This window comes from Fukomys damarensis, unplaced genomic scaffold (genome assembly GCF_012274545.1).
Source record: "Fukomys damarensis isolate Sample0158 unplaced genomic scaffold, DMR_v1.0_HiC HiC_scaffold_38, whole genome shotgun sequence".
NCBI classification, from domain to species: domain Eukaryota; kingdom Metazoa; phylum Chordata; class Mammalia; order Rodentia; family Bathyergidae; genus Fukomys; species Fukomys damarensis.
In genome coordinates this window covers 28435154-28457616 of record NW_022900950.1, presented here as the reverse complement: position 1 = coordinate 28457616, position 22463 = coordinate 28435154, and the positions used below count along the sequence as shown (strand labels likewise).

At 45.7% G+C, this 22463-nt stretch overlaps 2 protein-coding genes across 7 annotated transcripts in view; both read left to right on the top strand.

Moving 5' to 3' along the window:
* The window catches only part of Spata13 (spermatogenesis associated 13), a 71306-nt gene extending 53536 nt beyond the window's left edge, over positions 1-17770 (top strand). For 3 of the 6 annotated variants that reach the window (XM_019205044.2, XM_019205045.2, XM_019205046.2), the window contains 8 exons: positions 548-727; positions 1081-1266; positions 3120-3299; positions 4931-5163; positions 8007-8136; positions 9959-10331; positions 12913-12987; positions 14001-15432. In XM_019205044.2, the coding sequence (XP_019060589.1) occupies positions 548-727; positions 1081-1266; positions 3120-3299; positions 4931-5163; positions 8007-8136; positions 9959-10331; positions 12913-12987; positions 14001-14176 (1533 nt within the window). In that variant the 3' untranslated portion in view covers positions 14177-15432. The other 3 variants (XM_019205043.2, XM_010607464.3, XM_033760030.1) reach the window with 3 other exon arrangements.
* A 2373-nt stretch (positions 17771-20143) lies between these two features.
* Positions 20144-22463, top strand: part of LOC104850495 (complement C1q and tumor necrosis factor-related protein 9) — an 11527-nt gene continuing 9207 nt past the window's right edge. The window contains exon 1 of the mRNA XM_010607468.2: positions 20144-20180. The gene's annotated coding sequence lies outside the window, so the exon portion shown is untranslated. The remainder of the gene's footprint in view (positions 20181-22463) is intronic.

Sequence of the window (22463 nt, the reverse complement as noted above, 5' to 3'; positions counted from 1 at the left end):
TTTTTTTTGTTTTTTTTTTTTTTTGGCATCGGGGATTGAACTCGGGTCCTTGCGCTTGCAAGGCAGGCAGCAAAACCACTGAGCTAAATCCCTGACTTTCTGTTTTTTGATATAGTGTTCAGTTTCATGTTAGTAAGTTTGCCTGACTACAGGCTAATGGGTGTGTCTTGAGTACATTTATGATAGGCTACCTAAGCTATGAGGTTATAGGTGTTAAATGCATTTTCAACTTAGTATATTTTCATCTTGTGGTGGGTTGATGGGGCTGTAAGCCCACTGGAAATCAGAGCATCTGTCCATCTTTTAAAAGTGGATTTGGGTTTTCCTTTGTGAGCAGATCAGAGGTACCCAGCTTGTACTCTTTTCCCAGTATGTTTCCCCGGGTTTAATTTGTATAACAAAGAGCAGGGATTGAGGGATGCTCCAGAGTGAGTGTGTCCCCAGGAGAACTAGCAGGTGTCAGTGTCACCCCGAGAGCACTCTCAGGGCAGTCTCTGTCCAGCCCCCTGGCAGTTTCTGCACTCAGCATGTGCTTATGTCTTCCCAGCTGATCAGCGATGGCAGCGTGGTCTGCGCAGAGGCCCTGTGGGACCATGTGACCATGGACGACCAGGAGCTGGGCTTCAAGGCTGGTGATGTCATCCAAGTCCTGGAAGCCTCAAACAAGGACTGGTGGTGGGGCCGGAATGAGGACAAGGAAGCCTGGTTCCCCGCAAGCTTCGTCAGGGTAAGGGTGTGGCACTCAGTGCTCTTCCAGATCTGTGGGAGAGTGGCAGAATCATCTCAGGAACTCTCATCCACTAGTTTCAGTTCTTCTGTGATCATTTTGAATCCCACCTGCGAGCCAGACTTGTAGCACAGTCCGATGGTCCACAGTAACAGGGGTCATTGTGAAGGCAAACGAGCTATCTGGCATTGCTGCTGTGGCTGTGCCCGGAGTGTTAACATGTGTGCTGTGGCCAGGCTGTCTCTCTGACTTGTTCTGGAGAAGCAAGAGCCAGGGGTCTCCCACCTTTTCTTTTGGTGCTGCCTCTCTGTCCCCTGAGTCACCTGTCACCTGCCCCTGTGTGTGGCCTGCAGCTTCGTGTCAACCAGGAAGAGCTGTCGGAGAATTCCAGCAGCTCCCACGGCGAGGCGCGGGAGGATGGTGCCGGCCCCAGCCACCACAAGCTCTCTGAGAACAAGCACCAGATGCGGACCAACGTTATCCAGGAAATCATGAACACCGAGCGGGTGTACATCAAGCACCTCAAGGACATCTGTGAGGTGAGGCTCTGGCCTGGACCTCCCCAAGTTCTGGAGCCCTGGTGGCTCAGCAAACCCGAGCATTCTTCCTTGGTCTGCTCCTCAGCTATCCTCCACTGCCCTCCTTTCTCTCTGCACCTCCGCTCAGTGCATGGAGCCCCTGTGCAAACTCGTTTGCCATTGCTCAGTGTAATCACTGCAGCCCTCTTCTAAGGACACCGCAGTTCTTTCAGGATGAGCCCCTGATTCTAAGAGTGATTCCCATACAAGGCAGCATTGCTTCAGTGAAACCCACTTGATTTGACAGTCAAAGGTCATCACTGACTCTAAAATCTCAGCATCTAGTCACGGACTCACAATCAAGATGCTGAGTCACTTAGAAACATTCAAAATATTAGTTTTATTTGGTAGTAACGAAGTATCCAGTATCAGGTCAGTCAGCAATAAATCGTATTCCAAGGTTGTGATTTCAAAGAACTGCCCTGAGTGGGGTTTGTTTTTCTCTTCTGTGGTATAGGGGATGAATTGAACCCAGGGCTCTCACAGACTTTTTATTTTCTTTCTGAAGTGAGGTCTTGCTAAGTTGCCCAGGCTGGGCTGGAACTAGCAACCCTTCTGCCTCAGCTTTTCATAAAGCCGGGATTACTGGTGTGTGCTCCATGCCCAGCTGTGTTTTGTTTTTAATGAACCTTGTCTGTGCATTGCACTGTTCTGGGGCTCTCCTGGCATGACAGGTTGTGAAGGTGTACACTGTCTGTTGAGCATTCTACACTCATGCCAGCCACTTATACTGTATCAGTTGATGATAAAGAAGATCATGACAGTGGCATTTTAGAAAATTCAGACTGATTGCTGATAATTGCTGCACATTGGCTGTGTACCATCCCTTTACCTGGTGTAATGCAGTGATCACCAGCTTTCTCAATGGCCAGATGCTTTCTTTAGTCCTTATTGCAGATGAGGAAACTGAGGCAGAGCAGTATGGTTGGTACTTAAACCTAGGCAAAGCCCATATTGTTACATTGTATTGTTTTCCTGTTCAAATTCATACCAAAAGTCTGTAATGTATATTTAATTAAATGGTTAGTTTAGTTTGTTCAAATACATGATGCCATTTTGGAAGTAACTATTAACAAACATGTATGGCTGTTTCTTTCTGTCCTACTAACTCCTGCAAAGCCATAGCATAACCATGGTGTGGTACACGGAGCATTAATGAGTTAAGCCTCTGGTTAGAGATGTACGAAGTAGGGCTGGGGCTTTGGCTCAGTGGTTCTGCTCCTTGCCTTGCAAGCTCAAGGTCCTGAGTTCGAACCCCAGTACCCCCCCAAAGAGAGAGAGAGAGAGAGGGAGGGAGAGGGAGAGAGGGAGAGATATGTAGGCAGCTGTGCTGTGTAGAGAGGCAGGTGATGTGGAATCTTCAGGGTGGAAGTTCTTGACTCTTTGCCATGATTAGCAGTCAGCAGAACTGCATTCACCATTTGGTGAGTAGTGATGTTCTGTGTTTGACAAGTCTTCTCGGCTGTGAAATGACAATAGAAATGGGAGAATGATCATCTTAACAGTCTAGAAAAAAAGTGGCAGTACTAATTTTTAGCTCTGGTATTTAAAATTCTGGCATTTGTTACTTGTTCCTGGAACTTTTTAAAACCTAACCATGTTAAATTTTTCACTTTTGTTTTAAAAATATTTATGGCAAATTATAGTAACAGAAGTGTGATTGTCTCATCAAGGACTCATAGAATTAAAAGTAATCTTCTCTAATTAAAATCCACTCCAAGATCATAGCTTTGACCCTCTTAGCCTTCTATATTATTAAAGTAAGTTTTAAAATTTTCCAGATAAATAAAAAGTTTGCTTTTGTATTTTTGCAGGGCTATATTCGACAGTGTCGCAAGCACACAGGAATGTTCACTGTTGCACAGTTAGCTACTATTTTTGGAAACATTGAAGATATTTACAAATTCCAAAGACAGTTCCTGAAAGACCTTGAGAAAAAGTACAACAAAGAGGAACCTCACTTAAGTGAAATAGGATCCTGTTTTCTGCGACATGTATGTCCCCGTTGCATCTTCCTTAGTAACATCTTGTTGAATAATGATTTTAAATGTAACTTCATTACAAGCAAGAATCTATTCTGTAGTTTTTTGTATTGGCTCCTTACTGCCTTGGGAGAAATGGCTGTCTTTCCCCTTTGACAGATAAAGAAACAAACCAGAGCAAGTGGCCCATCATTTACTGGTGACCATTACTATTTAACACTAAAAGATTTCTGAGGAAGGTGCTTTTATTTTGCAGCCACAGTAGTCATGGAGTAATCATGATGACAGTGATAGCAGAACCCTCTTCACTTGCTGGGTGCTGGTCTCAGTAGCTTTCTAGAAGCAGCAGATCAGAGCTGGCAGGAAGATGGGCATGCAGGTCCCTGGGGTACGTGGGGGGCACTTGGAAAGCGCTATGTAGTAGAGCAGCATTGTTCTTTACAGAAGTGGTAGGGAGTAGCTTCAGAGGTGAGTGAAGACAGAAAGCAGGCTAGTGAGTAGCCCAAGAACAGCAGTCCCTGAATATGGAGTGTGGCCACTGCCAGGAGGATGCTAAGCTGGGGCTGGCCAGATGATGGGCCAGAAGACTGGAAAACAGATTGTTGAAATGGGTATTTTTGAGGAAAGTCTGACAAGATTGGTTGTAGGCATCAAAGGAAGAGCAGCAGTCAAAAGTGCCTATAGAGCTGGTCTGACCAAGAGAAAAGTCGAGGCCCCTTCATCTCAGTGACCTCACTGGGCACAGGAAATATCCATTGGGAGTGAACTGGTTTGGACTGGAATAGTCTCCCTGTGGGCACTTGGCACAGTTCACTGTGCATGTCTACAACCTCACTACAAATAAACATTGAAGATTCTTTTGACACAATTTTTTAAAAAGTGCCTATAGAATTTTGAGGAATTAACAGGTGGCTTGGGAAAGTCTGTATTCTAAGAAATAAAGGCTTGGTTTTAGACCTGCTACATTTGAGCACACCCAGCCTGCACACTGGGCAGGAAGGAAGGGCAGCTGCAAAGAAAGCTGGAAGTGAGTGAGTGACCTAGTGGCCCAGGGTGGGAGAAAGGCAACATTCAGGGACATGGAGCAGTGCCCAGGGATGGGCCCTTGGAAGCTGATTTCCGTCCAGCCTTGGAGAATGGAGGAAGGAAGGAGAGCACACAACCCAGGGAGGGAGGAGGGAATACTCAGCTCCAGGTTCAAGAGAGCAAATGACCTTCACTTGGAGACAAGAGGGTGACAGACATGGAAGTCAGGCCCACCTGGTAAGCTCGACAGGAGACCTGCAGGAAGGTGCAGGATGCAGAAGGTGCAGAACGGAGCCAGGAGTGGAAGGGAACAGGTCCTGAGAGCTGGCCTCTGGGCAGCACCTTTCTTCTCTCTTCTGCTTCAGATCAGAGCTGCTTGAGTCTGGGTGGTGGAGCACCCAGCTCCTTCCACCGACCAGCAGAGAACCCAGATGATTACTCCTCGAGCCTGCACTTGGGCTCCTTTCTCTTGTCCAGGCCTGAAAACCCGGCAGAGTAGCATAGTCCCCTGGGATTTCTTGGCCTGTCCTGCTGTAGAGCACCCCTCCTTTCCAGGAGCAAGCCCTTTGATGGCCCAGTGCTGCCCACGACCTGACATGAGCTGATTTCCCTTCCAGCAAGAAGGCTTTGCCATCTATTCCGAGTACTGCAACAACCACCCTGGTGCCTGCTTGGAGCTCTCCAACCTCATGAAGCAGGGCAAGTACAGGCACTTCTTTGAGGCCTGCCGCCTGCTGCAACAGATGATCGACATTGCTCTTGACGGCTTCCTCCTCACACCCGTGCAAAAGATCTGCAAGTATCCCCTGCAGCTGGCCGAGCTGCTCAAGTACACCACGCAGGAGCATAGGTGAGGGCTGCCAGGGACCCACCAGTGCTGCCAGAGTGTCAGGGACAGGTGGGCTGGCCTGGCACGCCCAGCACTGCCAGGCAGCTCAAGGGAAGAAACTTCCAGATTGTTTACAGGGTTAAAATTGTCAACTGCTGAAGTGCATTATTTGAGGAGACTCCAGCAGAGCTGTCTCTAGAGATATGAAAACATTAGGATAGAGCTGGGCATGGTGGCACACACACATAACCCCAGCACTCGGGAGACTGAGGCAGAAAGATCACCATGAGTTCAAGGCCAGCCTGGGCTACATAGTGAGACCCTGTCTTACCCCAGAAAAGAAAGGGGAAAAAATGTCATTACAGTAGTTTCCTCCTTTACTAGAGGGATTACCTTCTGAAACCCCGGAATATGGCTGAAACTGTAGGTAGTACAGATGGTCCTTGTTAATGACTGAGTTCTGGTCCTATAATTAGGCTGTTAAATGAATTGAGAGTTCTATGTAGGATCTACATTACAATATTCAAAACAAAGAGATGGTCAAAGGAAACTCCAACATGATGACTTTGCCTTTATTTGCATAACTCTATTACAGGTAGGTCATTAAATAAGGAATATCTGTACTGAACTCTATTTATACTATGTTTTGTTCTGTACATTCATACCTGTATTAAAGTTTAATTTATGAATTAGGCACAGTAATGGATTAAGAACAATAACTAATTATAACATAAAACAATTATAACGAGGCACTGTAATGAACAGTTTAAAACTTAGGAATCACTTCTAGAATTTCCCATTTAGTGTTTTCTAATTACAGATGACCATAGGTAACAGAAACCATGAAGACAAAACAGGATGAGGGAGGCTGCTATACCAGATGGGTGGTCACAGTTTCGCCCTGCAGCCTGTAGAGGGTGGGCAATTTTTTTGTCCCTCTGAGCCTTAAGCTCCTATGGAGAGACCAGGCTTAGAGAGGGAATCTTTCACTATACACTGCAAGGAAGAAGAGCAGGCCACTGAGCAACAGACCCTAGATTTGGGGGTTCATTTAAAAATTTAGGACTGAAGGAAGAAGAGAAAAGTGTCCATTGAAATAGATGAGAGGAAAAAAGCTCTCTCCCTTCTTCCCTCCCTCTTTCCCTCCTACTGATAGAAAAATCAGAAAACATTTTCTGTGGGAAAAATTAGGGAAGTTGGATTTGTATATATTTTTTTAAGAATGAAAAGACCTCATAAATGCAAAAAGAAAAATAAAACATCATGGTAGAAACCAGAAAACAGAATAAGAGAATTTAATGTTCTTGCCAGCCTAGCAGGGGTTCAGAGGCAGCTGGCAGCAAGACACACGGATTCTACCCATTGTGAATGTGTTAAGAAGTAGGCTTCCTGAAAGACACAGGCAGCTTAGTGTACTCCAGATGGTAAGCGATGGCCAGAGCTTCACACACCACTCAACAGTGATTTTTCTCTACAAGGCATTTTTCACTGTGAGCATTTTGTAGATTTGGGCTATATCAAATAATAATAGCTTTAAAGGAAATGACAAAAGGCTCATTTCCTTCTTACATAGAACAGAACAAAAGTTGCAAAAATGTATATTCTCCTCATGTCTGGGGTCATACCAAGAATCTTTTGCTTTCTTTCTTCATTGCTGGAGGCTTCCTGTTTTGTTTTGCTCCTGTTTCTTGCTCCTGTTTTTCTGGGTCATTCTCCATGTATCACTTTCAACCTCCTTTCTGCTCTGCTTTTGAATGAATAAGCTGTGTAAAAGTGGCAGGGTCTTCTTGGTGGGGCCATGCCAGGGGCCCCCAGGAATCACCACGGAGCCAGGTTCAGCTGTATGTGGTAGAAGGATGCAAGCATCCACTTTGAAGACTTTCACCCAGCCTGTACAGGAGGATTTTCATTCAGTGCGTGTGAGACCCCATGCCTCTGTCTTATACTTTGCTATAGGAAAGTAAAACTTTAGCCCATTTTAAGCTGTTAGTTTCCACATTCCCAAATTATTAATTTGAGCAAAACCTGAGCATAACACTTCCAGACACTGGTGTGTGGATAAGAACTGTGTGTTCTGTGTTTGGATAAGAACTGCAGTTTCAGTTTCATTATTTTTTCCAAAATTTTCAGAACTTGTGCGGTCAGAGGATGCTGAGGGAAACTTTTTTTTTTTTTCTTTTTTGTGAGACAGGGTCTTGCTTATATACTTCAGGCTAGCCTTGAACTCACTGTGCAGTCCTGGCTGGCTTTGCACTCATGGTGATCCCCTACCGCAGCCTCCAAGTGCTCGGATTACAGTCAGGGCCACCATACCTAACTTGGAGAGGACGTTTTACTTTGACTTTACTATGGTGTCCAGAAAACCCCAGAAATGAAGGGTGTTGGTAATACAGATGCCCTCTTAGCAAGGATATAGCTCACCACTTCAGACTGTGTGACTTGTGTTCTCTTGTGTCCCTTCCTGAGCCAGTGAATGATGAAACTTGCTTGATACAAATACTCTTGAAATGAATAGTGATTTTTAAAGTACTTTATATAGCAAAACCGGTATGGCAGAATCAAAGCAATAAAGACCATTCTTTTTGTATGAACAAAAATAATCCATAGTCACCATGACTAAAACTTCATTTCTTATCCCATCCACTTTCAATCATTGTGATTTCTGGGAAAGGAATGAAGATATTCTTATTCCAAAGCATTCTGAATTGCATTCTGTCAGCTCCTTAACCTCAGCAGACTGTAGCCTATTCAAAGGGAAACGAGGGAAAGGAAACAATGGCTGTTGTTCAGAAGCTACTTTGTCTAGGCCAGCAATATACAAACCAGTGTGTGTTATACAATCAAAATTAACCTCCATTTTGCAGTGATTACAACAATATCAAGGCAGCCTATGAGGCCATGAAGAATGTAGCCTGTCTGATCAATGAGCGCAAACGCAAGCTGGAGAGCATCAACAAGATTGCTCAGTGGCAGGTGTCCATCATCGGCTGGGAGGTGAGCAAAGTTCCACACACACGCACACACACACAATCCAGTGCTGCTCACCACAATCTGCACTTTGACCATCCGTGGACACACTTTACCACCCTGTTAATGGTCTGTGTGTTTGGAAGCATCTTGATAAATGAAGCCATCCGCTACTTGCCACCCATCCAGAAGGTGCCCCCATCGTTAGCGCACTGTTTAGCCTCTGTCTCTGCCAGCATGGAGAAACATCTCTGCGGATGCAGGGCTGGTGTCAGTGCAGCCACGGGACACACCCATGTGTACATGGCTGCTTCCGCCTGTTGTGTTTGCCACGCGTCTGGCACGAGTCTGTGCCAAGCAGCATGCCCACAACAATCCTGGGAAGTAGGTGGGCCCTGTTACTCTACTAATTTAGCTGACTGAAAAAATGAAGCACAGAAAGGTTTAATAGTTTTCCCAGGGCCACATAGCTAGAAGGTCCCAGGACTGAGTTTAAACACATGCAGGCAGCCTAGTTTCGGAGTCCACCTTGGTACACTGCTATACTCCATCACTGAACTAAGAATGAGCAGATGCCTTTTTGTTTGTTTTCTTTTGGTTTTTTAAGACAAGATTTCACTGTGTAGTTCAGGCTGGCCTTGAACTCACTGTGTAGCCCAGGCTGGCTTCAAACTCATCCTCCTGAGCACTGGGATAACATGTGTGCACCACAACGCCCAGCTTCACATTGTTTTTAGACCAAGTAAACCCCCCACCCTGCTACTGGGGATTAAACCCAGGGCCTTCAAACTGAGCTATATCTCCAGGCCTCTTTTAATTTTTTTTAACTCTTGAGATAGGCCTTGCCAAGTTGCCCAGGCTTGTGCTTCTTCTGCATCCCTCAGATTACAGGCGTGCACCACTGTGCCTGGCTAGAACAAGGCAGCTTTGTCCCATGTTCATTGTAGGGCAGAACTGACTTTCCCAGAGGAGTAAGAAGTCAGAATTTTAACTGAAGTAGATTAGAGCAGTGAAAGTTGGAGAGAAATGCTTATATTTCAAGGATCTTGCGGGCTTCTAGAGCTCAAGTGGACCTCGGAGTTCACTGGGCCTCACTTCCTTATTCCATAAGTGATGAATCTGGGGCACAGAATGGCTGCAGGTAAGTAAATAGAAGAACTGTTTTGAAGTCAAGCCTTTTTTTCCTCCAAAGAATATTGTTTATGATTGGCATTAAAGTAGAATACAGTCTTATCAAACAAAGGTGAAAAGGTAACATTGGATTAGATCCGGTGTAAATTCTCTTAATTCTATTTTGCTTTCCCATCTTGGACTCTGACATTCTGATTTCACCATCAGAAGAGTATTCTAGTTTCTTGCTGGCAGTTTGCTACTTGGCCTTTGGTTTCCAACATACTAACTGGTTGTTATTCCAGGGAGCTGCTGTGTGCCTGACTCACAGGCCCGTGTGTAGTGCTCTGTGTCGATGGCAGTAAAACCCTCTCAGTGATTCCTTACTCTTAGACCTCAGTCTTGGTCAGCTACCAGTTCAGATCTTAGCTGGACTTCATTCATTTAGCACCCTTTTCACCATAGGTATAGGTGGAATGATGTCTCAAGTAAAAAAGAAGTACTATAACATTCTCCCACTGAGTAGGGAAAAAAGAAAAGAGAACTTTTGTGGGTAAGGAGACCAGGAAACTGGGTTCAGAATGGCCTTTGAGGTTTTGCCCACCTGTGCCATGGAGTCAGCAGTGGTTGGTGTCAAGTGATTGGAAAATACAAGGAAGATTGTCAGGGTCTCTTCTGTATCCCTGACACCTGCTGGAGTCAGAACTGGGAGATCTACAACATGTCTTCATCTTTCCAGGGCCTCAATATTCTAGACCGGAGCTCAGAGCTGATCCATTCTGGGGAGCTGACCTGGATCACCAAGCAAGGCAAGAGCCAGCAGAGGACGTTTTTCCTGTTTGACCACCAGCTGGTCTCCTGCAAGAAGGACCTGCTACGCCGGGACATGCTGTACTACAAAGGCCGCATGGACATGGACCAGGTGGTGATTGTGGACGTGGAGGATGGGAGGGACAAGGACTGGAACCTCAACGTGAGAAATGCCTTCAAACTCATCAGCAGGACTACAGATGAGGTACACCTGTTTTGTGCCAGGAAACAGGAAGACAAGGCCAGGTGGCTGCAGGCCTGTGCAGATGAGAGGCGGCAGGTGCAGGAGGACCGGGAGATGGGTGAGCACCCTGGGGCCTTTGGGCCCTGGCTCAGCACCTCTGCTTTTTAACCTTCTCCTCCACCCATGGACCTCTCCCTCAGCGCTGAATCCCACCACTAGGCAAAAGAGAAAGATCTGCAGATCCTGAGTGCTTCTAATCTCAATTCACAAGTCAGACCATGACAGGTGTAGTTCCTGCAGTCAACATTTGTTCAGTATTGACTTATGCCAGTTACCCTGCTGCACATTCAAAGAGATTATCTCTGTAAAACCCTTATGGCATGGTTACTATTAGGAACACCCATTACAGATGAGAAATGAGCCTTAAGGACTGGCCCACTCTTAACGTGACCTAGTAGCCTTAAACTAGTCAATGTGACGTCAGTGACTGAGTCCCAGGACATCAGGCACACCAGATGATTCTGGGGCCTTCCCCTCCAGCAGCACTTTTCAGAACCCTTCCAGTTCACCTTGCTGTCTCCATCAGTTCAGACACAGTTGAGCTCACGTTCCCATCTTCGTCCACGGAGCTCAGAACCTTGCAGTAAATACCAAACTGAGGCAGTGCTGCCTCACTCTCAGGGTCAGCTTGAGCAACCCCAATCTGGAAATCCAAGTCCTAAATGCCTGTCATCTCAGCCCTGAGGAGCCTGAGGCAGGAGGCCAACCTGGATTAGCGAAGCCCTGTCTTAACAAACAAGAAAAAAAAAAAGTCAGAAACTTTCTGAGCACCAAAATGGTGCCAGAAATGGAAAAATGCCACATCTGAGCTCATGTGACAGATGGGGCCCAATCACAATTCAGGCACACTAAAAATATGGTATGGAACTATGTAGGTGAATTTGGCATTCAGGCTTATACAATCCCCAGGTGCTGCATTATGTTCCTGCCAACATCCCAGTCATGCATGAACGATGGCAGCATCTCAGTCTGTAATCCCCAGTTCCACAGATCTCGAGGTAGAAGTCATGGTGCAGTAGGGACCTAGAGCCCCAAGGGTGAGAGGGAGGGAAAATATTGGTCTTGCCAGGCATGGTGGCATGCCCCTGTGATCCCAGTGCTGAGGAGCTTGAGGCAGGGAAATCACCATGAGTTTGAGGCCATCCTGGGCTACATAGTGAGTTCAGGTCCAATCTGGACTACACTGCAAGACCCTTGTCTCCAAAACAAAATGAAAAATATATTGGTCTCTGTCTCCTGAGCCAGCCCAGACCTCAGTGGTCACATGGTCCAGCATGGAGGAGCAGTCCCCACCCCGTCCTCAGGCACTGCTGGAAAGACTGAGGATAACAGGAGACTAGGAGGAGCTTTAGCAGTCATCCGTGTGGCCTGTAACTAGTCACCAGCTGGAGGTAGCCCAGTGGGCTTTGTTTTCATCCACCAGAGGTAGCGGGGTTTGTAGAGCAGGCTAGCCAGCTGTCAGAGCAGGTGTGTCCCCAGAGGGCCTCTGCATACAGGGACTCCACAGGACCGCTCTGGCTCCCCACTCCCGGGGTGCTGGGTGCCCTTTAACTGGGAGAACACCTGACTTCAGCAGCCCATGTCTGGCTCTGTTGGAATAAGGTTCATCACCCTATCCTGTACATGGTTTTTCAGGCAGGTGCGGAGGACAGTTCTTAAAATGCAAAATGACAGCCACAAAAATCCCAGTTGTCCTCATCACATCACATAGGCTGGTACAGGTCCTAGAGTCACTTGTAAGAGGAATGATTAGGTTTTGATTTCCTGGAATTGTTTTTGACTCTTATGGGGCATTTTGGGCTTTCCCCTTCAGCAGGGAAGAAAGAAGCACTGTTGTGTGCCCTCTGCTGTGCACTGTTTCCTGAGTGCAGCCAGCGAGTGTGAAGAGGGGTGAACCCCTTGCCTTGAAGCTGTGCCAGCATGGGCAGCCCCGATGAGTATGGGCAGACTCTGGAGAGGGAGGGATCCTGAGCCCATCCTGTTTGCCTGTGAGCCCAGGCAGGACCCTCAGGACCACTTGGGGGCAGGCATGGGCTGTGGGAAAGAAGTCAAAGCCAAGGGAGCAGCAGCTGAGATGGAGGCTGGGTCCCAGGGCCTGACCGAGATGGACACATCCCAGATGTTGCATCCAGGAAGGGCCAGCACCAGGTACCATCTCTGCTCATCTCCTCGGGGTTCCCAGGGCTGCTCATTCTCACCCAGTTCGCACAGTAGTAGGTGCAGACACTTGGCACCCTCTCTGTGATGGAGCACACCTCACAGGGTCTGTTCCCCAGGCCTGCGGCAGCACCTTCCTTTGGGCACACTCGCCCTGCACATTGGGGAGCAGGCCTGGGTGCCTCCCCTGTGCCCTCACCCCAGGGCCTGGTACTGCAGGGCCGTAATTAGGGTGCTGTGAGTGCTTGCCCAGGTGTGGCTGCTTCACAGGATGTCTGTGCATTGGTACTAACACAGTTTCATTCCATGCGTGTCTGGGTTTGGAAGACAGCTATGGGCCCTCCCGACAGACCTGCCTCTGCCCTTTCCCAGTCTTCTGCCCTCCCAGGCCCTGCACCATGGTTGTGTGAAAATCTCAGTACAGCATGGGCTTCAGTCTTGTCATGGGCTCTGAACAGAGACTATTTCTTTTCTCAATCCAGGAATGGAAATCTCAGAAAACCAGAAGAAGCTTGCCATGTTAAATGCTCAGAAGGCAGGGCAGGGAAAGTCAAAAGGTAAGTTTTGGGGACAGTCTCCTCTCTCTCTCTCTCTCTCTGACACTTCCCCACCACACACACACACACACACACACACACACACACACACACACACACACTTCCATGCAATGCTGGGGATTGACCTCAGAGAGTGCTGAGCTACAACCCTAGCCCTTTTTATTATTTTATTTTCAGACAGGGTCTCATAAACTAGCCTCCTCCTGCCTCAGCTTCCCAAATAGCTGTGTTACCATGCTTTGCAATTTCATAATTAATATTCATAAGCCTTTTTAATGACCTCTGCCCAGATTCAAAATGCCTACCCTAGTAAAACATTTTTGATTAAAGTCATCAAGGGCATTTGTCTAAGCAGTTTATATTAATTCATTTAGTTCTTGTAAAAGCTTGATATTGCTTTAGAGAGTAGGAAACTGAGGCACAGAGAAATCAAATAATTTCCCCAAGCAATCATAGCTAGTAGGTGGCAGAGCAGGCTTTGGACAGAGGCAGTTGGGGTACCCAACTTCGATTTAATTTTTCCCCTGACCACTGTCGTAATAGGTGATTCTCACAGTTCCTCAGGCTTTCATTGGCTTTCTCAGACAGTTTGGCTAACGATGCCTTCCCCAGAGAGTTTTGAGAGGATTCAGTGAGGTAATCTTTCAAGCTCCACGTGCAGTCTTAGTGTTTCTTACCATAACTACTGGATCTTCTTGTGACTGGCGTGAGTTAAGAAGCTGGGCATGGTGGTATGTGCCTATAATTCCAGTGTGATGGGAGGCTGAGGCAGGAGGATCACAAGTTCAATCCAACCTTGATCAACTTAGTGACTTATTGAGACCCTGTCTTAAAAAATAATTAAGGTCTGAGGGTGTGGGTCATGCAAAGATCCTGGGTTCATTCCCCAGTACCACACATACACACACACGCACATGTGCATACACATAAATATAAACTAAGAACTTGAGAGTCTTGGCACTTTGTTCCCTTCGTGGTTATGAAGCGTTCCATTTTCCCTTCTCCTGAACCAGGCTACAGCAGCTGCCCAGCGGCCCCTCTGCCCCAGGGCCTGCACCCCCTGCACCAGCGCCATGTCACCGTGCCCACCAGTGTCCCCCAGCAGCAGGTCTTTGCCCTGGCAGAGCCCAAGCGGAAGCCTTCACTCTTCTGGCACACTTTTCATAAACTCGCCCCTTTCCGGAAGTGAGCCCGCGGGTCATCTCCGACCAGTGGGAAAAGTGCGCCATTCTCATTTCTTCTGTGTGCAATCCCAGGACTGCCTTGGGCCCAGTTCTGAAAACTTTTAGGGAATCACTGAAGGAGAGATGACCCACTCTTCCGAGACCCAGCTACCCTCCCAGAAGGAGGAAGAGGTCAGGACACACCGCTCTGCTCATACCAGAACCCTGAGAGGCGCTTGTCAGCCCAAGTCATGCTGAACAGGGATCCTTGCGGTGACACACTCCTGCTGCAGTTCCAGAGTGCCTGGAGCCTTTCAGTCCCCGGTGAATTACCTACCAGATGGTCTCTTCCACGTGTGATTTTGGAGGACATTGTCCACAGAGGGTTGGCTTGATGCTGCCTCTCCTAACACACATCTGGTCACATCTATAAGGTGGGCTCGTACTCTGTTCTGTATCATTAGGGACCTACAGCTGCTGCGGAAACGGCCGTGGTGTCCTTGCTGTCATCTTGAGTGCACACAGTAGCTGAATGATAGCATAGGCTTCATCTTACAAGGTTCCTCTTCACAGGCTGGGCAAACAGTCATCTGGCAGTGTGACCTGCAGTGCAAAGGACCTCACACCTCCTCCAGAGTGCCCCGCCCCTGAGGCAGGGCAAGCTGGTGTTGTCCTTGTCATCCCTGCTGTGTACCTGGTATGGTTCCTCAGGCAGCAGTCACCTGTTCACCCATCATAACCTAAGGCATTGCCACTCACACAACTGTGATGTGTAAAAGCTTACTTCCTGTGTCATCGGAAGGCATTCTTAGAGCATCTTGTGCTCCTTCTTCTGTGGTTTCTCACATTCGTGTTGGCGGAGATACAAAGATGTGGACTTTTCTCAGAGGGATCAGAGGCATAGCGCAAGTCTGCTTTCCTGGGGATTTGAAGCCACCTTTGTCACATAACCCCTCAACAGTAGCACATGACCATGCCAGCATGCACGCAGTAGGTTTCTGAAGTCATTCTCTGTGAGAGACCTTGACGCAACTCCCAGACTCAGAGCAGTGTTGTGTAACGAAGGCCACACAGGCTGATACCCGAAGAAAATTCTCTCCTTTTCTTTGTCCATACTGTAAAGTTGGATTAAAATTTCTTCTTAACTGTGTCTAGAAAAGATAGGCTCTGCGTTTTACTCTACTCACTGCACTGGCTGGGGGACGCTGTGCTGCATGTTAGTGGACTGTTTGAGAAGTTCATTTTTGTATGTTATTCTTCACTTTTTTTTTTTTTTTTTTTGTACCAGGGATTGAACTCAGGACCTCCTTGCACTTGAGAGGAAGGTGGCAGCACCACTGAGCTAAAACCAGCCCTGCGTATGCTGTCCTTAACAGTGGTTTTTTGTTTTGTCTTGTTTTCAAATCATAGGCCCATGGTTAAGAATAAACAAGTATAACAATATCGGAGACAAAAGTGTTGACTCCGAGGGTGTGCTTCCTGGGGTCTCCTCATCCCCTTTCCCCCGAATCCAGAGCTGTTGCTGAAGGAAATGATATCACACATTAAGAAAACATAATCCTGGACCTCTCGTAGGGCATTATGTGACCATTCAGGACCCTGCAAGCTGCTGAGCTTTCTTATAGTAGTTTTGCTGGCAGGGTGCATGGCCTGTGGTGAACAGCTCCTGGGATGCCTCTCTGGACTTTCCCACTACAGGTCCTAAGACAGAGACAAAAGTGGTGCTGTAGTTTGTGTGTGCGCGCGCGTGTGTGTGTGTGCCTGTGCCTGTGTGTGTGCGGTGTGTGTTTCAGTTGCATTTATATAACTGACATTTTTACTAACAAAATGTAATGATATATTTTGGAAACTACTTAACATGCTTTTCAGTGCTAAATAGACTTGTTCGTATGTACAGTAATTTAGAACTGTTTAGTTGTTTTTAGTGTAGTATAAGAAATTTTCTTTAAAGGAGTAAAGAGAATCATTTGTTTATGTTACATTTGCAGTGTGGATTCAACTCCATTAATGAGTCATTCATAGAGCTTCTATTTGCTATTATTGACCAATGAATAATGAAAAAATGCTTTAAGTTTTGTGACAAGTCCTAATCTATTTTTCAGCTGATCCCTTACTTCCAGTTCCCACCTACCTCCGTGGACTTCCTAACAGAGAATCAAACACACAGACATGTTTTTATTAAGCTCAGTTGAAGACCTGGATTGCTCCAGGCCAGTTTATCAAAGTTCCTTCTTAATTTAAGTCACATTTTCCACTTGAAGCAACAAAAGAACCTTCTACCTGGATTATGTGTGAATTTCATTGGGAATTGCTACCCTGTCCTCTTGTGGGCCAAACAAAAAGATGATGCAACATTTTGATGAATTTTATTTGTTCTTTAATTTTTCAGATTTTGCCAACTCTGTTGAGATAGTTGGAATGGCCTTGGGTCAAAAGCCGCCATCTCAATTTTGATCATAATCTAAAATGTATATCAACTATGTAGTAGGCTTTATGCAATCATAACAATAATTGAAAAATGCTAGCAAAGTAACATTCTTTGTTCCTGACCACTAGAAAGAGGGTGGCAAACAATTTGCCAGAGCTTTCATGGGATACTGTTGACATAATTTGTTTTCATTAGGTCTGATTTTTGTTTCTGCTGGTAGATTGGACTCTGTATTTGAAAAGATGCCACCACCATCTAAAGCCATTTGTAAATATTGTGCTTTTTTATACTCAGTCCAGTGGAAGGTTATATGTCACACTGTAATTTGGTGTTGTCTTTACATAAAGCAAATGTACACTTAATTCAGAATTCAATTCATAATAGAAATCTTCTGTAAAAAGGTGCCAAGTGATCCAGCAACTTGCCAGGTAGAAATCTCTGCAGGCTTGAATTACTGACATTCCTCAGTACAAGTCAGCTGTGTTTCCTCAACAGAATAAAGCATCCTGATTACCCAGAGCTGTGGGAGAGGAGACAGATGTCCCTCGGGACAGTGTCAACTTCAAGTATGCACAAATGTCTCCTTGATGGTTTGCGTGCTAGCTGTGACTTCTGGGTTAAGTATCTAGCAAACAGTTTTCCATATACTATACTTTAATAGCTCTCTGTTAAAACCTACTTGGCCAATGCTGTTTGTTTTCAGAATGTAATGGACTTGAAGTTCAAAGACTGGAAAAAAATAAGTGGAAACTTTCTTCTAGCTGGCCTTGGAGGGGGAAAAAAACCCAGAAGTTTATGTATTTTATGTCAACTTATTTAGCTCCAACATACTTTTCACTGCTGCTTTTAGTCAGCTCGTAGGCATTAACATTTGTAGTTAGAAAATATTTTGAATGATTCTGTAATTTAATAATCGTTCTTTTCTGGGGGGTACATATTAGCATCCAGTGTGGTTTCTTAATCTACCTTGCAAGGCTTTTAGTAACCTTTCAACTTGTCCACATAAAGTTGATGTCATCTGCGTAAATCAGGTGATACTTCTGAACTTGGCTTTATCAGCTGAAGTATGGTCCATAAGATTGTTGTAACTTCATATGTATTTTTATTGAATGCTTTTTTTGTAAAAAAAAATTATTTACAATGTTATTTGAATGATTTCTTGTAAATGCTGTGAATCTGTGTTTGTTTTGTATCTGAATATTAAAATTAATTTGCCAATTAATTTCTAGTAATGCATTTGAATAGTTTTTAAAAAAGACATTATAAAGAAAGACGAGCCTGGAGTGTAAGGAGTCCCTCAAATTTGCAGGTCCTTTCCCATCCTGACCTTGACAGACTTATTCAGAGCCAGACCAGTCTCTGTCTGTGTGGGAGAAGGTCAGCACAGAGCTGAGAGGGGCCACTGGACCAGAAAGTCTCCAGGTTAATGGAATGAGACTGATGTGAGCAGAACTGGGAAGTAGGAAGCCTTGTTTGTTTTTAGTTCCTGGGATTGGGAGTTGTTTTGTTTTTGTTTTGTGTTCTAGGGATTGAACCAAGGGCCTCTCTTATGCCAAGTTTATACTCTACCACTGACTCCAGCTCCAGCCCCGAAATTCCTAGTTTATAGTAGCAGCTGTTACCAGTGATGAGGATGGGTGGGTGACCAGAAGATGCCCTTGTGCCCTTAACCTTTGGGCGTGGGTTTGATAAGAATTTCCTTCTCTTATTAACGGCTCAGAAAACCCAAGTAAATAGCCCATTGTTTGTTGTGACTAATCAGAAAAGAGTTTCTGGGAAAGGTTGCCAAGGCTACCTCTGGCTTTTCATTTGTTTACTCCTAACCTGCACCCACTCCCAGAGTGATCTGCTGATCCTCCTTGGGCTGGGTGAGGGAGGCTCTGCTTAGGAAGGGAGGTAGATGACTACACACCAAAGCTAACATGGCCAAGATGATGCCATACGCAGAAATTAAGATCACAGGAGGGCAGCGGCACCTTCTAGAAGAGTTGAGAGATGCACTAAAGGTATCAGGTGCCTCACTGCATGCTAGAAAAGCCAAGGTTAATCTGTGAACCCTCCACACATTTTATGTGTGGTCAAAGAGAAAGACAAACATAATGGTACTACAGAATTTAGGCAACACCAGAGCTGTGCAGCAGTACACAACAACTTTAGAGAAAAGTCCCTTTGCCTGGTGAGTATCTGGGCCAGTGGGGCTTCACAGGGACCTGGGATCCTAGGAGGATGAGTCCACAGCCAAACTAAGCAGGGTCAGAGTTGGGATTGCATTATCTCCAGGTGGCTGGAAATGAAATGTGACAAAATGCATGAGGCCCAGGAATGGTGAGCAGAAGAAGCTCATGTGGCCTGTGGTGGCACTTGGGATTTCCTAATGTGACCAAAGTGATAGAGGTGAGCTGCAGCTGAAATTGGCTCTTTAGGAGCTGGCCAGGGGGCATTAGAGAGGGAAAGTAATGGTTTGGGAGCTGTTCCTGGACAGGAGAACAAGACAGGAGAGTGGGAGGCTACTCAGCAATCCTGGCGAGTCTCGGGGGCAAGGCTGGGGAAGAAGCTGGTGACCACATCCTATTGTGGCACAGTGGATGGGTGGGAGTGCCAAAACCAAATGGAGAAGGGTGGCGTGCTGAGACTGGTAACTGGCCTAGCTGGTAGGTGACTATAGCATGGAGCTCCAGAGAGAGGTCAGGGCTGGAAATACAGGGTTGAGAAACCTTCAGGGACCAACTGGAAGCAGTGAGAGCAGAGGAGCCACAGCAGCTGGTGCCAGGTGGCCCCGAGGATAGTGACCAGAAGGGTGTCTTGGATAGCTGGCACGTGCTGCTGGGAACACACTGCACAAAGGGAGCTAGAGAAACACATCTCAGCCTAATGTATGAGTCAGTCCAGCAGCACCTGGGAAGCTGGTGTTGGTTTGCCTGCTGTACCGGTGGGTACATGGAGGCCTTAGGAGATAGGGTTGGGGTTGTGGCTTGGCTAAAGTGAGGCCTGATTGGCACCCCCTCCCCTGACACCCCACTTTCCATGTGGCCTGTGCAATTGAGCCCCTGTATCTTCTAGAAAGAATTGGGTTCCTTTGTCCTCCTGATACCAAGTTTTAGGCAAATGTTAGTAGATGCTCATCATGAAAAGTTAATGACTCCTGACATCCAGGAGAGTTGCACCATGTTTTCTCAGTGGCAGGATGTGCATGTGTCTGAACCCTAGCCCACACAGGTGCCCAAGTCCAAAGGATTTACACAGACATTTGAGACATCTAATCAAATGGTAGTAATCTTGACCCAGGATCCAAATGAGACCTGGAAATAGTGACGTAGGAATGCATTGCTCTACCCCAAGTTCCCTCATTTTATTAAAAAAGAACAGAAAAAGCAAAAGTGTCTGTACTACATGTTGCTGGTAGAAGATGTCTACCTGTCTCAAGTGTCGCTATAATTTTTGAAGCTCTTCCAAGACATCTATGCCTTCCCTGTTCCCTCCCCTTCCTGCTATTTTGTAGTTGTATCCATGAGGGAATTGTAGGGCAGGAAGGCATGATTTTTAGTTTGCCCTATTCCTAGTTTGCACAGCACTGGGTTCCAGCTAGCAGTCCTGGGGTTCAGGTAAGTGCATTGGGAAAAGATTTCTTTACATTCACCTAATGTATCTGGTTTCTAACACAGCTCTTACAATGTCAGTATGGGATAATCTCTCTTCCTTAAATAATCAGATGTCTTGAATCATTTGGGTAGGAAAAGGAGTACGTTTCTTCCAAAATTTATTCTTGAGGAAGAGGCTGAACAGGAGAGAAACAAATTTGGCATTGTTTTGCAAAAACTGCAAACCAGGTGGGAGGAGGGATAAAACCCATATACTAAATCCCAAGAATACAGACCTTGTAGAGAGCTTTCTAAAGATTATGTTATTTTGCACAAATTTCAATGTGTACATTTTGATGCTTTTGACTGTGCTAACTGGTACAGTGAAATAAGTCTCATTATATGTTGAAGAAATACACAAAGTACACAATGCATAAAGCACTTGGGATGCTTAAGCTCAGAGATACTAGATTCTGAAGCTGCCCACATGGAAGAAGAGGTTACTTTATCCCTGACACTACCCACAAGGAAGCTGAGCTGGTTTATGGTAGATCTGTATTAAATGTTAGTAGTTGGGGGAAGGAGGAATCTTGAAGAGTGGAAATCCTTAACTATGGCTGTGATAAGAGAAAATCAGAGGGGCACTGGTGAACCTTTATCAAAAGATTGAATAAAGACAGAGAAATATATGTAAAGTGTGGAAAAATCAATCCAGAAGAGGCTAACTAAAATTCTTTATCTGGGACTAAAAACCAATAACTCTCAAGTCGTTCTCGGGAGACCACAGCAATCAGCAGTGTGGGTGAATCTGGTCTGCACTCATATTGATCAGCTCATCTGTGCAAGGCAGTGCCCACCCAAGAGACTGTTTGAGTCCCCAGCCACCCTGCCCTGGGGCTGGCTGACTGCAGGAGTCCACAGGTCTTCTACACTTCTGATTGGAGGCCACACCTGTGGACAGCAAGTGCCTTATATTACTCAAGACATGGGCTCAGTTTTGTGTCACCAAGTCCCCAAGTAGCAGAATTTAAAACAAGTTGGAGGTATGTGTGTCTCATGCTTTCCCATCAAAGCTGGGCTAGTAGAATAAGACTGGTCTGGGGTTATCCAAGAACAGGATTTATTCTCCATAAAGTGTTACCCTCTTTGAGTAGTCCACAATGGTGGCCCTCCCGGTCACAGGAAAAGAGGAAGGGCCTTGAGGAGGGCACACCCTTCCCTTTAGGTCCAGTCTATAATAGCACACATTTTTCATTTCCTTGGGCCAAAATCTAGCTCTGTAGTCATAGCTACACTGCAAAGGAGGCTGGGAATCGTCGTCTATTGTGTGCAGTCAGGTACTCTGCTAAAAAAGTTGCTCTTACTTGGATGAAGGGGAGAAAAGTCTTGAAGATAACCAGCAATCTCCACCAAAAGACTGACAAGGATCCTATTTGAGCAGATTTATCACCTCCCCAAAGGATGCACAACTTGAACTAGGACACTGTTATAGTCATTCAACAAATATCTAACTATAAAGTACTAAAAATAGGGAGTAGAAAGATGGGGTGTTAGAGCTTCATAAATCTCTACCCAGGCTTAGGTGTTTCTGAAGTGATCACCAGTCTAAGAAAGATGTGCAGACCAAGAGTCTGGTGGCAGTAATCCAAGTAAGAAGAAAGATGGGTGGGGCAGGGCGTTGCTACTCACCAGGAAAAATGAGGGACTTAGAAGAGGTCCTAGCCTTAGCAAGTTGACATAGGAATTCAATGTTGAGGGCAACCACTGTGATTGAAAGAATGAAACTGAGCATTCAGCTTATAGCTTTGGTCAGTTTTGCTTTCTCAAAATAATCTGAATAGAGTTCCTGTTATATTCCTTGTGCACACCCTCCAATTTTTACAGAAAAATGCAAATCCTTTTCTAAATGTTATTACAGATAGTACTACAGCATTTTTCACTGTTGCTTTGGGAGCAAAGTGTGTTCAATGAAAATCATTTGCTGAAGGTTGTCTATGTGTTAAGTACAGGACATAAGCAAGGTAGACATTCTGCCTACATCAAGTACACAAAAGTAGTGAAAGAGTTACAGAAGGATACATACATTAGTTAGCTCTTTGCTAGCTGGAAAACAAGATGGAGTTTATCCAAACTTGACACCTTTATGGTTTTGTGATCTTTGCATCATTGAAATAACTTGCATTGTACATTTTGAAAAGGTAAAAGGGGGGCTGGGGATTTAGCTCAGTGGCACCACACCTTCCTTGCAAGTGCAATGTCCTGAGTTCCATCACCGGTACCAAAAAAAAAAAAAAAAAAAAAAAAAAA